Consider the following 17829-nt stretch of genomic DNA (forward strand, 5'->3'; position numbering starts at 1 on the left):
CTTTGCATGATGTTATGATGTGGAATACCGATAACAAAAAATCATAAAACCATGGCATATATAATAGATTCTGATAAGAATAGTATTAACATTTAAGAAAGAAACACATGTACAAAGTGAATAAAAAGCTCGAAGGATTGTAAGATGTCATTAAACTGCCTTATATTGTGAAAAATTAAGTGATTTGGAAAATAAATGTGGTTGTTTTTTTTTTTTTTCCCCCAATGTTTAAATATAGCAAAAGACTTCAGAACAAAATGTAAATCAGGGGTACAATTAATTTCATCATACAAAATGCTCACGGGATGTTATGGCTACAGTTGGGAACACCTGGCTACAGAATTAAAGTTTGCTCCTTATACAATCATAGTCATTTCTTACATAGGCTTTCAGACAGCCTCGTCACGTATTTATTGTTTACTCTAGCATATGATTTTGTTACCCACCTTAGACATGAGAAAAAATGCTAGGAGCTTCTACATTTTTTTAAAATATGAAACAGAATTTTTACGAAATTCTGAATGTTTCTACTATATCGTAGATGTTTAATGCATACTTCTGTGTGAAAGTTACGTGCAATTTTATAACTCACACGGAAGTAGTCATTAAGTTTTATCTTCATTCTGAAATAAAGTTATTATCTCCTTCAATATGCTTGTTGTGCTGATTTTTTTTTTTTCCATTTTATATATGGATTCAAAATCTAGTGTAACTATAGTGCTCCACAGTGTGCATGTGGGCCCACACAGATCTTGAAGGACACAAAATATATTTTAGACTGTATTAGCTGAAGAAGAGCACTGCTATAATTTTTTGTTCATTTAACAGCTTTTACCATACCTCAAATGCTTACCCCAGATAGGTAGGGCTAGCACTGCATGAAGAATCCTAATGGAGCCATTTTCTGGTTTCTTTTAAACATTAATCTTCACAGCTTCAAAGTTCCATTGACACAGTGTTTTATTGAAATTTTCAGATTTTTTAAAAACAAAACTGGTTAAAAAAAAAAAAGAGCAACTGAAAACCTGTAATTCTAAAATATGAAATGCAAAATTGACTGGAAACCTGCTGAAATGTCCTATTGTAACCTCAGGAGATGGACAGAACTGAGCTCTGCTACAGAGCTTGCTAAGAAATGTGTAAGAAATGAGACATTAGACTTCTCCTGTGTTTCTCTACTAAGATACATTTTTAAGGACTAAACAACTCTTACTGCTTGTTCTGGTGGGATATACTACTACTATCATCAGTGTTAAATGCATAGTATGTTTTTAATTTCAGGAAATACTTTTGAAACATAACAAAGAGGTAGCATTTTGACACTGTACAATAAGATTTCAGGGAGTTTATAAATAAATATGTGAGTAGCTGTTTCTTTTGGGGATTTCGAATTCTCACAATGCTTTGAAAAATATAACTTAAGAGATTTGGATATATTTAAGTAACTGTTTAACTGCATGTATGTACAGTGCTTTAGTTTGAGAGGAATTACAGTAATTGTTACTGTTGCCTTTTTTTTTTAATGGAATAGTATTGCCTTATTAATACAATAGAGTTGAATTCAGTGGAATTAGTGGAGTGGAAAGTTCAGCATCAGTCAGAAATAATCTTTTTTTCTTTTCTTTTTTTTTTGTGCTTCAGTGTACACGGAAATTAATGTTTTTTTGTTACAGATATGTAACAAAGCATATTAAAAAAACAAGTGTGATGAAACTTTTTCTTTGCCTTCCAAAATAAACGATAATCTGTCAGCAAACTCAGAATTTGTAGTCAGGCATTTTGTTGTCAGGGGTAATCAGTGCCTGTTCCCTGGTTTTCTGCCCAAATTTGCCATGTTTCTGGCACAAATCCCTGCACAACTCTCCAGCTCCTCGAGGGTTAGACACAGTTCACATTATTTAAAACTGTTTTTTACATGTAACATCCTCTAGGTCACAGTGGATACATCAATGCCGTGATAGAGATACGGACTAAAAGGGGTATGTTTTAGCCAGGAAACTGAATTTTGGAGTGGCAAATGATTTTAACACGTCTCTGAGATGCACATTTTACTGACACACTCAGAAATGAGACAGGGCATTATAAACATGTTCTTACTACAAGCCTTCCCCACTCCTTCATCCTTAGAATTTCAAACCAATGAAGTGCTATTACTGGCTATGATGTCACTAGGTTTAAAATTATTTACAGTCAAGAAAAAATGCAATTTCCTCATGAAATCATAATTTCACCATGTTAACTTTATACTTGTATAAACTTGTATTTACATCGTAATTTTTTATTCAAATAATTTTTAGAAAGCAATTTTTTAAAAGTAGAAACATAATTTTTGAAGCTGCAAGATCACCAAATATGTTACAAACTCAAGTGTGGTCTGATTGTGACTTAATAACTTGAGTGATTGGAATCTGAAAAAAACTGAAAGCTAGGTATAACAGTAACATTGTGCTAGAATGTTTTCCTAATATCAAATCAAACCCAGAAAAGGACGTGCTATGGATAAGCCCTTCTTTTCCAATTTTTTTTTTTCTTGTTTATATACTGTGCGCCTAACGGTAACTTCAAACTGCTTCTTCATATGAATGATTGGACACAAAAGTCATGTGTGCACCAGCATGTCTTTGATATTATTTTACTGATGCCACGTAGATAATACTGACATGTAAACAGATATTTTTACGTAAGCTAGCCCTCCATAACTGATCAGTCTGTGGAAAAAAAAGCATCTGACAGAGCGTCTGTCCAACAGTATTTAACATCTTTGAAAAGCTGGACAGGAGCCAACAGTGTGCTCGTGCAGCCTGAAAGGCCAACTTCATCCAGGGCTGCATCCACAGAGGGGTGGCCAGCAGGGAGAGGAAGGTGATTGTCCCCCTCTACTCTCCCTTCACGAAGCCCCATCTGGATTACTGAGTCTAGGCCTGTGGCACCCAGCGCAAGAAGGACGTGGAGCTTTTGGAGTGGGTCCAGTGAAGATGATTACTGAGCTGGAGCATCTCTCCTATGAAGAAAATTTGAGAGTGGCGAGGCATTGGAACATGTTGCCCAGATCAACCCTGTGGATGCCCCATATTTGGAGGTGTTCAAGGCCAGGTGTTATGGGGCCCTGAGTGGCTTGCTCCGGTGGGTAATGGCCCTGCCCACATCAGGGGGTTACAACTAGGTGATCTGTAAGGACTCTTCCAACCTAACCCATTCTATGCCTACATGATCTTCAGCAAAGACCAGAACAAGGGCGCTGAATGCAAGCCACAGGTGATGTCAAATCTGGGTGGATAACAGATACAGTGGAATGCAGAGTTTTCTTTTGGAAGCACCTGGTGAGCCAGAGAATGGACAACAGTTATCAAATTAATAAATTTCAACAAATCCACAACCAAAATCGGGCTGAATGCAATTCTATAGAAAAAGATGGGGTAAAGGAAGGTGTTTTGTCCCCTCTACTCAATACTCATGAGAAAGCATAAGAAACATGCTGTCCACTTTGGAACGTCCCAGTGCATGAGAGGGATGGCCAAGCTGGAGCAAGTCCAGTGGAAGACCAGGGACTTTGCACCTTATTTTTTCAGTTTGGAGAAGATAGGGAGAAACTCTAATTGTCATCTATAATTATGCATGTTTGGTTAGAGTGAAGAGTCTTCTCAAGGGTGTGATGAGAGGACAGAGGGAAATGGTTGCAAGGTACATCAAGGGAAATCCCAGCTATGACTGATGAGTTGCTGAATTGCTGTCCTTGGAAATATTCAAAACATACCTAGACAAGAAGTGATACGGATGTGAAGGCAGCCCTGCCTTGAGAGGATCCCAAGAGGTTTCTTCAACCTAATTTGCTCTATGATTCTGTGGGTCATGAACATAAATGGTAAAAGCATATCATACTCCAGCTAACAATATGTCCTCAAAGTGCTGAGGCCCTCCCACATTTTATTTATAATTTATATTACACACTTTGTACCGATTTAAATGTATCCCTCTGAAATTTTCCATTTTAGAGCTACATTGTATCAAACCTCTATTAGAACTTTTAAAGGATTGCTGTTTTTAAGCACTTATGCATTGCTTGGATTTTCTTTATGGAACATAATATTTTAAAATATATATTGATATTGCACATTTAAAACTGTACTTCCATTTCAGACTCAATAAAGTTAACAAAACACGCACACGCACACACATAACACACATGCAGCAGCTAAAGAAAATCTTTCCTCAGACAAATTTTCATTTTGATAGAACTTCACACAGGCCATAAACAAAACCTTATATAGTGTACACAAAAGTTCTGTGTATGCAGTAAGGCAGGCATACAAAGCGGTAAAAAGTACATCATCATTCACCATGTTACATTAAAAAGATAGCTGAACAGATAAAATCAGTGTTGCCTCTCTAAAGCAATTGTCTCAAATTGTATGTGGGTTATTTCAACTCAAAGTCAGATCCCATCTTTACTTTAAAAAGGGAAAAGACATTGTCAAAACAACCTGAACAGAGAATGAAACTTTTCCTCTCCGAAATTGTAGTACCACAGTATTTATTATCTGTGAGTCAGAAAATTTAGCCATCTCTTTGTTCTATGGAGTAAGATGTGAGAAAGTTCAGTGATTTATCCATATCAACGAGTACTTCTTGTATGTTACATTTGAATGCTTATACACATTATGCTTAATGAATAGGAACACGCACAAATCATCACCAATGTTTTGTTTCTGAATTATCTTTCAAAGGTCAGGAGCTTCATTTGGCAAAGGTACAATACAAAGGACCAGCCCGGTTTTCCTTCCTACCAGTTTCATGAACATTTGCTACAAATGCAACTTCATTACCTTAAATACCTATTAGCTTTATCAAGAAAAAGCTGTGATAAAGCTCATTGTGCTTTGTTTTCCAGAAGTGTCGTTCATTCACACAGCTGAAGAGCCAGCAAACAGAACTTTCTAAAGTTCACACATGTGTACAGTTGGTAGATGGTGGTGTATCTATCCGACTCTTACTTTCTTTAGCATCATTCAGAGGTGATTCGTTACCTATCTGGCACTTGAAAACTTGTTTGTAGGCCTTTCTAAAATTTTCAGAGAGAAATGCATATATAATTGGGTTTACAGAAGAATTGCTGTAAGCCAGGCAGTGTGCAGCTACCCTGAAGAGAAATGAGGCTTGAGTCAGTGGGAAAACTCCAAATTCAGCCCAGAGATGAATCACATGATGCGGCAGCCAGGAGATGCCAAAAACCACTACCACCACCAACACAGTCTGTGCTGTCTGAGACAGGAAAAGAAAACACAGATGTCTTATGAGTATTAAAAACAAGCTTATTATATCATTATCTGTAAAAAAAATAAAAATAATGAAAGTAGACAGATAGAACACACTTTTGAATATTTATTAATATTTTAATTCATTACCTATGTGGACTTTGTTCTGTAGTATTGCAAGAAGAACATGAGCTTCCACAGTAGAAGAGAAATTCTTCTACTCTTTTCTCAAAGGCAAAGAATGACGTTCCTCACTCCCTAGACAAAGTGCTAACCTAGGTCTCTGGGAAATCTCATCCAGATCTAATGAATCATATTTTAATACAGTACACAAGGATTTCTGACCGGATTTCAAGGGAGATCTATTGTACATGGAGGCATCTAGTGAAAAAGATAAGAACAGTCAGATTAACCCTTTGCTCAAAAGCCTAAAGCAGGAGCAGAAGTTGCTGTATTTTTTAAAGTCTACTCTTTAAGTATAAACTTCCATTGGAATCATCCAACAATATTCTGGGATACAACTAGGAAAAAAAAAAAGAAAAAGAACAAGATTTCTGGTAACTATACATGGAATGGAAGGAGCGAAATAACCTTCATTCTACCTCCCGACTCCACTTTCAGTATTTTTACAAGGAAGAGCCATTAAGTTTGTTAGATCCCCTCTGACAGCTGCAGTATCAGTCACCAGAGACCTTTCGGTTACTGCAAGCTTTTTTTCCAGGCACGGTGGAGTTTGTTTGACAATGTTTTCTTTAGGTTTCACTTTCTTCCAAAACTGCAATTACTGCTTTGCAGGCAATGAACAAAATGCATTTCTCTAGCAAGTGCCGCTTTCCCATTGACAGCCTAATAGTAATTCCAACGCATATTATGACCATTATAATTACTCTATTAACACTTTACAACATAATTCTCCAGATAACTTTAGCTCTTATTCACAGGCAGAACTAACTGATGAATGATATATGCTGCAGCGCAGACTTTTTGCTGATTTATTGATCCTGGTCTATACTTTCTTGAATCGACTAATGCTCAGTAATAATTAATTAGCTTGCTTAATTTTCATGTGCCTTAATTTGTAGAAACTTGCAGGGAAAAGTTTAATTTCTGCAGCAACAACCTGAAATAACTTATGACAAATATTGTTTCTGGCTAGCAAAATTTCTAGTAAATATAATTTTTTCAGTCCCAAAGATTTAAATTTATTCACAATCCTTTTTTTCTATTTAACCCTATTAAGCTTAGTTCAGTTGATGCTAAAGAAGCCACACAAATATTTATTTCCTCTTTCAGATCTCATCAGGAAAGCTGTCTTCCTCGTGCTAACAAGGAAGCATAAATAAAGAACAATTGATTCTCTGATCCCTTCAATGCATTAATATTCCAGCTGCAAACATGCTGTCTGGTTATTGTACACATAGTTAATTCTTAAAAAATGTGTTACCTCAGTTTGCCTTTTTTTTTTTTTTAAATTGACACCAGGAAAATCACTGACTTTCAATAGACTGTATAAATGCAACTGAAAGCTGAAGTTGACCATGTGTCTCTTGTAACTATTATACTAAGGTATTTCATATCAGTGGAGTAAGTAATTTTTCATAACGGATCCTCACAGCATCTGTTTTATCCCATTATTCATCTTAAGACTCACTTCAGAGCTTACCTTTCCAGTATCATCACTATAATTTGCAACCAAGGTAACACTAAAGGGCAGCTCTTTTTTTACGTAATGGTATCATGCTTAGAGTTTCTTGTCAGCAAATAAAAAAAACCTGAAATGCATGTTGACGTTACATGGCCAAAAAACATAAAGAACAGCATTTAGTCACATTTATATTTTAAATTCACTTTTAAATTCACACATGATAAATTAAGATTCTGCTACTAAGAATCTTTTTTGTAGGTCTAAGCAAACCTGACTGAACGATATCCATGGGCCTTGAAGGGATATACCTACAAGTACTCAGCGACCTGGCAGAAGTGATTGCCAAGCTACTCTCTATGATCTTTGAAAGATCATGGAGAATGAGAGGTTTTTGAGAACTGGAAGAAAAGCCAATGTCACTGCAGTCTTCAAAAAGGGCTAGATGGAGGACCCAGAAAATTAAATCAGCCTCACCTCTGTCCCCAGGAAGATGATGGAACATCTTCTTGTGGATGTCTTCTCCAAGAAAATGGAAGAGAAAAAGGTTATAAGGAGTAGTCAGCATGGATTCACCAAGGGAAAATCATGCTTGACTGATCTAGTAGCCTCTAAGAACTCATGACTGACTGGATAGATATGGGAAGAGCAGTGCATGTTGTGTATCTTGACTTCAGCAAGGCATTTGACGCTGCCTCCTGTAACATCTTCATAGGTAAACTCAGGAAGTGTGGGACAGTCAAGTAGATGGTGAGGTGAATTGAGAACTGGCTGACAGGCAGAGCTTAGAGGGTTGTGATAGCAGCACAGAGTCTAGTGGGAGTCCTGTAGATAGTGGTGTTTTCCAGGGGGTGGTACTGGGTTTGGTTGTGTTCAACATTTTTATCAGTGACCTGGATGAAGAGAAAGAGTGCATCCTCATCAAGTTTGCTGGTAATACAAAGCTGGGAGGTGTGTCTGACTCACCAGAAAGCTGTGCTGCCATTCAGTAAAACCTGGACAGGATGGAAACCAGATAAGGTTCAACAAGGGCAAGTGTAGAGTCCTAAATGTGGAGAGGAATAACCTCCTGCATTAGTGTAGGTTAGAGGCTGACCTGCTGGGAAGAAACTCTGGAGAAGGACTTGTATCTTGGTGGGCAACAGGCTGGCCATGAGCCAGCAGTGTGCCCTTGTAGCCAAGAAGGAGAATGGTATTTGGGGGTGATTTAAAAAGAGCATAGCCAGCCAGATGAGGGAGGTGATACTCCCCTTCTACTCTACGTTAGTGAGGACACATCTGGACCACTGCATCAAGTTCTGAGATCTCCAGTTCAAGAAAAGTAGGGAACTTCTAGAAAGAGCCCGGCAGAGGGCTGCAAAGACTATTAGGGGCCTGAAGCATTTCCCCTATGAGGAAGGGCTAAGAAAGCTGGGTCTGTTCAGCCTGGAGGAGAGAAGACTAAGGAGGGATCTTATCAATGCTTATAAAAATCTAATGGATGGAAGCCAAGTGGATGGGGCCATGTTCTTTTTACTGCTGTCCAGCAATAGGGGAAGGGGCAATGGGCACAAAATGGAACTCTAGAAATTCCATAGGAACATGAGGTAAAACTACTTTACTTGGAGAGTGGCAGAGCATAGAACAGACTGCCCAGAGAGGTTGTGGAGTCCTCAGAGGTCCGTTCCTACCCATATGATTCTGTGATTCTGTGATACTAAAACTTTATAAAGCTCTGAATAAAGCTGTAGAACTGGGCCTTAAATGCATTATTCTTAACAAAACTGCAATGAAAAGAAGAAATAGAAACCAGAAAGATAAATACTAATGGGAACAGCATGGTTTTGAAATTGTGTGCTAAGTAAGGCCTTGGGATCAGAAAGTTCTAAGCCAAAAAAGTTTTCACTTCATTTCGTTTGCCTTTCCGTTACTAAACCCTGAGACACCTGAATAGTCTCGGACATACATATAATGCTTTCCCCTGAAACTATTAAAGCAATTTCATAGCTAGATCTGATTTTTATTTGCATAAAGAGCTTGTACCTAGAGGAGATGCAGATATTTCCAGTTTGAAAATAACATACATGAGAGCAGGGATGGCAACATAGAGAATGCCTTTCGAAACAACACCTTTGGCCTTGATGAGATTAAGCCCAAATTATTTATGTTAAGTATTTTACTGCATCAAAGACATAATGCTTTTAATTTAGAAATTGAGATCTGTTGACTAAGATATATATATTTTTTAAATAGAGAATGCATAAGTAATAGATTATTTATTCCCCGTTGAGCCCATGTATATCTCATTTACACTGCAGACAGTCTGCATGCCCATATGGTAATAGCAATCAGATCAAACAAAGAGCTATAGCCTAAGGCTTGTTTCTGACTCCACATTCATAAACTGAGAAATTAGTCAAATTATTACTGTGGTCAAATCTGCTCAAAAATCAGAACCATATTATATTATCTGCCAAAATATCTACATAAACACATCTTTCAAATATTGTTCTAAATTGCAAAGCTAATATTGTGCTTCAAAGACCCTTCACAATTCCACTTGTAGGCAGTATATAATTGAAGTTTTGAACACAAAAGAAAAAAGGTTTTATGGAAAATCATAAAATCATGAAAGTCCCTTTTTAGACTACTATCAGGAATTGTAATGAATCTCATTTGGAAGTCTTGTCATATAACCTAGGAATCCGTCATAAACTGCTAAAAATATTCAGTTAGTTAGTTAGAAAAGAAAAAAAAAAAAAAGAGAGAGAGAGAGAGAGAGAGAGAGAAAGAAAGAGATGTATAATCTAGTGAGGGAAAAGAAACATTTACATTAGAGAGAGGTAGTCTCTCCATGACTGAATTTCACATGCTCCAGTGTTCAAAATATGGGGATTTCAAGTAACGGCTTGACCACTGTGATGGAAAATCCTAATCAGAAAAGACTCTTATCCTGCTGAGGTACTGAATATGTCATCACATACTCCATTTCAAATCTTTCTCTCTATTACATCTTTGGCAACAAGCAATAGAACAGCAAATCATCTTACCCATAAAACTACAATATAAACAAATAGGAATTGGTAATGAAAGCAATCTACCTTTTTCTTGGAGGCTTCTGACTTCTTCGACATGTTTCTCAGCTTTTTATGAAGATGATTAAGAACCTGAAAAGATCAATTTGCAACTTGTATTTCACCATTTTCTAAAATTCAAAAACATTTTGTTAGAGTACGTTCTCCAGGACTGCATGAGTTGCTTACAAACATTAATGATTCAATTTAAACATTTCAGAAATTCATATTATAAAATCTAAAGGAATTACATATCTATATCTGTGGTTCACCAGCAAATAGGAAACATATCACAATTGAATTCTTCTATCAAAATACAGTTGCATTATATAACAAATACATACTACAATCAAATGAGTCAATAAATTGAAACCTTCTCTACAACTAGAATTAGCCATTATTCTTTCATAAAAATGTCAATGCTCATTAATTTAGAATGACCTTTACTGCATGTAACATAAGAAGTGTATGTTTTGAGTCAGAGCTTTTCTGAGTCACCTGCATAATTTGCTTTCTTCAGATGGATGTTTAGTTAATATAATCAGGATGTTGGCACTATTTGATCTTTGAAAGATGCTTAGGCTCTTACAAAAAATTTATACTAAGATGTATCTCCCATGAGACATGACCTTTATGGACAATTTGATGATACTTGCCATGTACCTTTCATAAGTAAATTTTAATATACTTCAAAATGATTCATCAACTGAGAGCAGATTTTCACATGAGATTTTGGACAGTGGTTGCATAGAAGAGCATACCCTGCTTTATCTTCAGTCATTATTAACTGAATTTAATATGTTCATATAGTGTGATTTGTGGGTATGCAGGAAAGCAGGGTATATGCTCTTCAGTTGAATGTGTTTAACATGTGAAAAATCATACCAAATAAAAAAATGGAAATATTTAAGTATATTCAAGGGTTTAATTATAATATGGTAAGAAGATTTTGTTTATCTATTTATTAATACAAAAAATCAGAATGTAGAGTCTTCAGTTAGATGACTGTGATGTCACAGTTACAGTTTACATGCATACCTCCAAGGTGAACTGACAACTATTAAATAGGTAAGATCATCCGGAATTAAAGTAAACATGCATTAAAAGATCTTCTTTCGAAGGAATAAAATGCTGAATATCAGGGCTTATAAAAAGATTTCTTGAAGTGTGAAAAGTTGAGAAATTTTCTTATACATGAGTGTGTTGTCTCTGATTTCTTTAGAATATACAACTAACCACTGCCAGGAAAGGATACCGAAGAGGATGACAGAAATTAAATCCCACTCTGGTACTTAAGTCTTTGAAACATACAAGTTAGGAGAAACAGAAACAGAATGTTATCTATGAATAACCATTGCTTGCAGTAAATTCTATTTTTCAAGAGTCAGCTCTTATCTACCAGTGAACCAATAATAATAATAACAACAATAATAATAACAATGAAAATAATGAATTGCAAAGTAACATTGAAAGTGCAGTTCTGCTTATCTGTGTACGAACGTGTCTGTGTGCGACTCAGCCCCAAAACTCCTTTTCCTGAAATACCAGCCTGGCTGCTCCCAGGACAATCTGAACCCAGGAAAGTCAGGACAGGAAAACAAATGTGTTTTCTCTGAGAAGGTCCAGCTTTGGCTGGATCTCAGCCATTATTCCTACTCCAGGATGAAGTGGACCAGATGGAAAGTACAGAAGAACCTCTGAAATGCAAGGAGATGCCCCTCTGGTTCACACATCCTTTATTTCACCATGTACAACAGTGCTGAATTGATTCATCCATGGGTGTGAAAATAGAAGAGCATGGGAGAAATACTGTTCACTTCTCATCTCTTCTTTTTCATTTATCCTCTCTCTTCACTGGAACAGACTTCCCTGGGCAGTGGTCACTGCCCAAAGCTGCTGGAGCTCCAGAAGCATTTGGACAACACTCTCAGACATAGGGTCTGTTTTTGGGTAGTGCTGTTAGCAGCCAGAAATAGGACTCAATGATCCTTATGAGTCCCTTCCAATTTGGGATGTTCTATGGTTCTGTGATTCGTGTAATTTAAGTAGATAGGCTTTTTCCACCAGACCTTTGAAGATCCTGTCTCCTGCCAGTCTGAACCTGTTCTAAACTGTGATTTTCAATATTAAAGTTAGATGCACTCTTCCAGAAATTTAGAACTGCAAAATCTACTCTTAAAATTATAAACATCAGTTCTCTCATTCTCAGCTTTCATTGACACAGCTATTTTGCGTTGCAACTTTCTCCAGTCCAAAGAGAGATGGAGTAGACAAATCTGTTACTAAAAATTCTGTGTGAGTTGAAGATTTAGACGATAACCTTCCAATTAATCTTTCTCAATTCTCTGTCTTTCAGATTGTGTGCATGTCTTACGGAATAAGGATGTGCAGCCTCTGCAGTGAAAACATGCTGGCTCTGCATGGCATTCTACCAGATGGTATGCAAACCAGCAGCAAGAAACAGGCAGAATTGAATTACTGATCAACAGCTGTGGAACAGTACTCAGAGACCTACACAGAGAGATGCAGAGGGATATTAAGGGCCATATTTATGCACAAACACTACAAAGCAAATCAAAGACACCTCTCCTTACCACCCTGTTTGAATTATCTCTTCTCTGGGCCAAGAAATAATTAATTTTTCCTCTAACAGCCACTTCACCTGAATGAATATTAATTCTGCCTATTCCTCTCATTTTGTCTCGGGCTATTCTTCTAAAGAAAATCTCTTTTACAATATCCACTAATACATTTACATGCATATTTAATTCAGGTAATAAAATATTAGCCTTGATAAAAAAGTTATAACCTGTTGCATTTATTAAAGGTTACATTTTTAGACAAGTTCAGGTCTGTGGAAAAATTAGCTTTTCACATGAAACTGCTAACTCTGGCTTTCATGTACCTGTTGATGAGAGTTCGTTTATAGCTCCTGAGGAAAGAATATCTTTTCTGTGCTCTGGAGATGGGTTTATGCAAGACAGCAGTTATGCTTCTGTGACATAAGGTGTAAGAAGACTTGAAGGATGACAAAAGGACAAAAATTCCAGGCTAGTCCAGTCTGTACAGTCAAAATTATCACTGAGAGCATTTGGATGGGAGGTTTGCTTTTGCCTATAGACTATTACATTTTGCTTGCAGCTGTTTCAGAAAGTACCTTCAGATGGCTTGGTAGCACAGACTGAGATACTATAACTGAAAGCATTTGGAAAATGGATTTTTCAAAAAGGGAGGGGAAAAATAGCTTAAGCTATCTGCACCTACTCATATAAGCCTACCAAATAATACAAAAGTTTGAAATTTGCACTGCTTCAAAGCATATTTCCTGTCTGTCTGTACATAACTGTTCCACTGACTACACCTTCATTATTTGTTACTTTATCCATTTAAAACCATACAGGAGGAAAGCCTGCCTAAGGTCATTATCTAATAAAAGTGAACTGCTTGTTTAACAGAGCCATAATGTGACCACTACATTCTGAACCATATTTTGTATCATTAACCTTATTTAAATTCAAGTGCCTCTACCTGCAATCCATTTTTAAAGCAGTGCTGCTACTTTTATTGTCACAACAGATCTTTCACCCTCTTTCATTTAATAGTGTCACTAATATGTCATAACTTTTTGTTTTTCTTTTCAGTGAAGTTCAGTCTCCTCGAGTAAAGTTTTCCCTCTCTGCTCAGTAAAATTTAAGATACAATATCTGTCACTAAGAACCATGTAAACGTGCTTTAATGTTAAGGCTCCTCTTTTTTTTTAGTATGGCTTATTTTTAACCAACCCTATAAATCATACATGACTTTCTTGAATTCAGAATGTTCAGAATGATAGATAATAATGGAAACATTCGTCAGGCAAGAAATAAATTAAAAAATAGCTTTTAACATTATACATCTATAAAAGGAAAAGTTTGCTAATGATTTTAGGTGTCCAGCCTAGATGTTTGAAAGAGTTCAAGCCTCATAATTGAGTTCTCAATAGCAGGGGTTCCCAAAACCCATTGTCACACTCCACTGCCTTGACAAGTGCCAACTGGTAGAAGCCCAGTGTACATGTATTACTTTGCCCCTTAATAACATATTAGTATGTAAACGTATCAATTTATGAAACACGTACTTGAAGGAATAAAAAAATACAGCAAGTAAAATATGACAAACTAAAAAGTAAGAATACAGACTGCCTACATGCAGTGCTGTAGCTCAACGAATGACCATATAATGGCCACTGCTCTGCCTGAAGTTGTGAGCTCCTTTAAAAGCAGCTCTGAAGGCTCTCCAGGACCAACAAAGGCTGACTTTCCGAGGATTTGTGATTTCTTGACCGCAAGTTCTCAAGAAGATGACCTCCTCTATGAGCAGGCACTTCACAAAACCTCTTTCCCATGTGCCATTTCTGGTGTTCAGCAGCTGGGTGCACACTGACTCTTTAAAGAACAGAGAAGACTGAGACTCTTTGTCTTCTACATTGGCTCCTGTTTTCACAAAACTAAGAAAATATCATGACTTCTCATATTTTTACTCCTATACCATATTTAGTTAAAACTGACCCAAAGTTATTTGTGGGAGAGAGGTAACGGAGAGCTCAAAGCACACAGCAGAGCATGAGCTCTGTCTTAAGAGCAGATTATTTGAGATTTCCAGTTCTAGTTCTGTGGCATGTGCCATTATTTCAGCACTATCTGTGGTTCGTAACAATATTGCTGTCCACTGGGGACAGAACCCCATGAAAACGAATCTCTCCTAACGTAATTTAAGAGCAACTGAGAGAGGGAAAGAACTCAGTCCCCTGTTAGAGTGTCTAAAAAATGAGACTTTCAGAATTGAAAGTTCAATTGCAATTTGCTTTAAAAGGAAACGACAGAAATGCCTTAAAGGAGCCTGGAAAAGACAATATATTCAAATAGAGAAATGTGTCTCCTTTATCTTAATTTACTGCATCAGAAAATTGTGTTATTTAGACGATCCACAGTTCATGAAAACCAGCAAAGTCCATAAGAAACTAATGCGTTTATCTTTGTAATACTTCTGATGCTATTACAAAGCAGTTCTCTTTTAACCCTGCATGCATTGAGAAGCCAAAATATCTGTTGTACATTACACCATTTTAGGGACATCAGTAAGAGCCTATTGCGACCCACTTCACTGGAGACTCAGGAGAGTAGCAATGGCTGTGACAAAACTTCAGCTCTGATTTTCAACTTCTATTGTTCTTAATTTCTCCCTCACTGTAACCCATGTGTCACAGAATTGCAGTCAGAGATGTGCTCATGGCTCTTAATGAGGGCAGGAACGAGCATTTGTGCTGCAGGGTTCAATCATCTCCAATAGCTTTCTATGAGCCATGACATTTTTCAGCTTTATTGACACCAGTGGGAATACAACATGTCTCCTGGAATTCATTCTTCAGCTTAACTCCGCAGCAAGCAAGGTTGTACATACAGGCTCAAAACAAATCCATCCTCAGCCCAAGCAGGGCTGAGGCTCAAGCCTGGCAGCAATGTGAGCATGAGATTTTAGCAGTAACTTGGAGTGGCTTTGCTTTTATTGACTTGTTCTGGACATGTATTTCACACAGGGTTGTTGTTTTTTAAATACACATATTCATATTTACATTGAGGTATCTACTGTAATATGAGGGCTTTGCAACATAGTGTGTTCTGTTTATTATACTTGCAGTCTTAAAAATACCCTTTATTGTATACTATGCACATCAGTCATAAGTTTTCAAGACGTGCTTTCAGTTTTCTGTCATATAATTATATATTTAAGGCTGGTAGTTAAGCTGAAATTGAGAATAGTTTGGCTTTTACAACTATAAGAAAGAATTCATAACAGCTGAAATTCTTCCTGTAATATTCATTATATTCTTAAAACTCTGACGATACAAGGCTACAGTAAGTTTCTTTCCTCTCACAGCTGTTACGCTCACCACAGTAGAAGAGGTGCCAGTGTATTTTCCCAGGGAAATCAGAATGCAGTTTACATAGGAAAACTTTTTTTTTTTCTCTCCATTTGTGAGGCTGGACTTGTTTCACTACCAACAATAGTTTAAAAATATCATCCTTTGAGCTCTGCCTAACTCAAACCTTAACAGAGTTGGATGCTGTTCCAACCTGAATTTCCACAATTAAACATACATTATATACATAATACATACAACTGAGCATAAAATTATGTGTAAATCCGTTAACTAAATCTATTTAATACGCTAATTAAAGATGTGACTTTGTGACATCTAAGCAGTCCCCATCTGCAAGAGTTGTCCTATCCTCTTGAACCCAAATTACTGCCTAAGGAGAAATCCTGCAACTGGAGGTTGCAGACACAGACTGGGAGGATCTCTGTGCAGCTCACTGGGTCACAGCCTGTGCTCTGATTCTTCTTGATACTACATCAAAGGCTGCAACTAACAACAGTCACAGAAAAATGTGACTGTTTGCAGAAAGCCCTTAAGTAAACCCATTCAGGCAACAGTACTAATTTCTTTTTCCTACCCAGGTTCTCACTTGTTGCTTCCTACCACCTGACCTTGCTAAATTCAGAGGTAAATGTCCCTCCGCAGAGCAGGGTAAGGTTCACAATGACCAGGCAACACCGTATTCCTTTTGCTCATAGCATGTTAATTGCATCAGACCAAATTGGGGGGGTTTTGCTGTTTTGTTTTCAACACTCCTCATTTCAAAAGAGCTACACTTATTTGTTGGAAGCCTGAGCAACTTGTTGCTTGGTTGCACTTCATTTGAGTTAAACTCCTCATACAGCACTGCAAGGAAATGAGAGAGTTGTAGTCACAGAGGAAGCAGCAGAGCACTGGGGCTTCCTGACACTTTGTAAGGAGAGGGGCCCTGTATGTGCCTGAAGAACACACAACACTCCCAGCTACTCCATACAACCCTTGACCTGTCTGCACCACACACACGTCCCCAGCCATTCCTCCACTATAAAACCCCTCTCCACAAACTCACTCTTGCCCCATCACCTCCTAATGCTGCTAGTTTCTAACAATGATGTGTCCATCTCTGTACTGGACATGTTCCCACAGCTCACAGACACCCACCACCGCGGCCACCATCGCTTTTTACAATCCCTTCCCCAGCACCCGCCCTGCCAAACCTTGGCATAGCAGAAAGAGATGAGCAGCAGGGGGAGCAGATAACCGAAGACAAAGGTGCAGACCACATAGACCTTCTTGTGGCGAGGGTTGGGCCAGTGCTCCCAGCAGAAGGTCTGGTCACTGCCGTTGCGGTGGAAGAGGCGCTGGTGGTGAGCCACTGGCGAGGCCATGGCAAAGGAGAGAGCCCAGATGAGCCCGACACTCAGCAGTGCGTTGCGGGGGACGCGCAGGGTGGAGGAGCGCCGCGAGTGCACGATGGCCACATAGCGGTCCACAGACATGGCCGAGAGTGTGAAGATGCTCACCAACATGGAAACGGTGAAGAAGTAATGGATGAACTTGCAGATGAAGGCGCCCAGCACCCAGGTAGGCAGAACGTAGACCGTGGATTGGAAAGGGATGCAGAAGAGCAGGTAGGCCAGGTCGGCGATACTCAGGTTGAGGATGAAGATATTGGTGGTGCTGCGACGCTTGCCTGGCTTGCTGCGAGCCAGCACCGTGATCACTAGCGAGTTGCCCAGCACCCCCAGGGCGAAGATCAAGCCGAAGACGATCAGGGTGATGAAGTTCTCGATGCCGATGCCGAAGAGGGGCTTCCCCTCCGCCTCCGGCAGCCCGGAAGCGTTGAAGTCCCCGCGGGGCGCCTCTGCCCCCTCCTGGGACCGGTTGAGGGGCTCCCCCGGCTCCATCCTCTCCCGTTAACGCCAAGCAAAGTTTCCGCGGGTGGAAGGCGGAGACAAAGCCCCGCGATAGGTGGTGGCCGTCCCC

At 38.4% G+C, this 17829-nt stretch overlaps 1 protein-coding gene across 1 annotated transcript; it reads right to left on the reverse strand.

Annotated features, from left to right (window-relative positions):
* Window positions 1–1653: 1653 nt before the first annotated feature.
* GALR1 (galanin receptor 1) lies at window positions 1654–17823 on the reverse strand. Its single transcript, XM_010708666.2, has 3 exons — window positions 17061–17823; window positions 9975–10040; window positions 1654–5259 (listed from the first exon to the last, which is right to left on the reverse strand). The coding sequence occupies exons 1-3, from the start codon at window positions 17748–17750 to the stop codon at window positions 4942–4944; spliced, it is 1074 nt and encodes a 357-aa protein (XP_010706968.1). The 5' UTR covers window positions 17751–17823; the 3' UTR covers window positions 1654–4941.
* Between the last annotated feature and the right edge of the window lie 6 nt (window positions 17824–17829).

The sequence above is a fragment of the Meleagris gallopavo genome, chromosome 3 (assembly GCF_000146605.3).
Source record: "Meleagris gallopavo isolate NT-WF06-2002-E0010 breed Aviagen turkey brand Nicholas breeding stock chromosome 3, Turkey_5.1, whole genome shotgun sequence".
Lineage (NCBI taxonomy): Eukaryota > Metazoa > Chordata > Aves > Galliformes > Phasianidae > Meleagris > Meleagris gallopavo.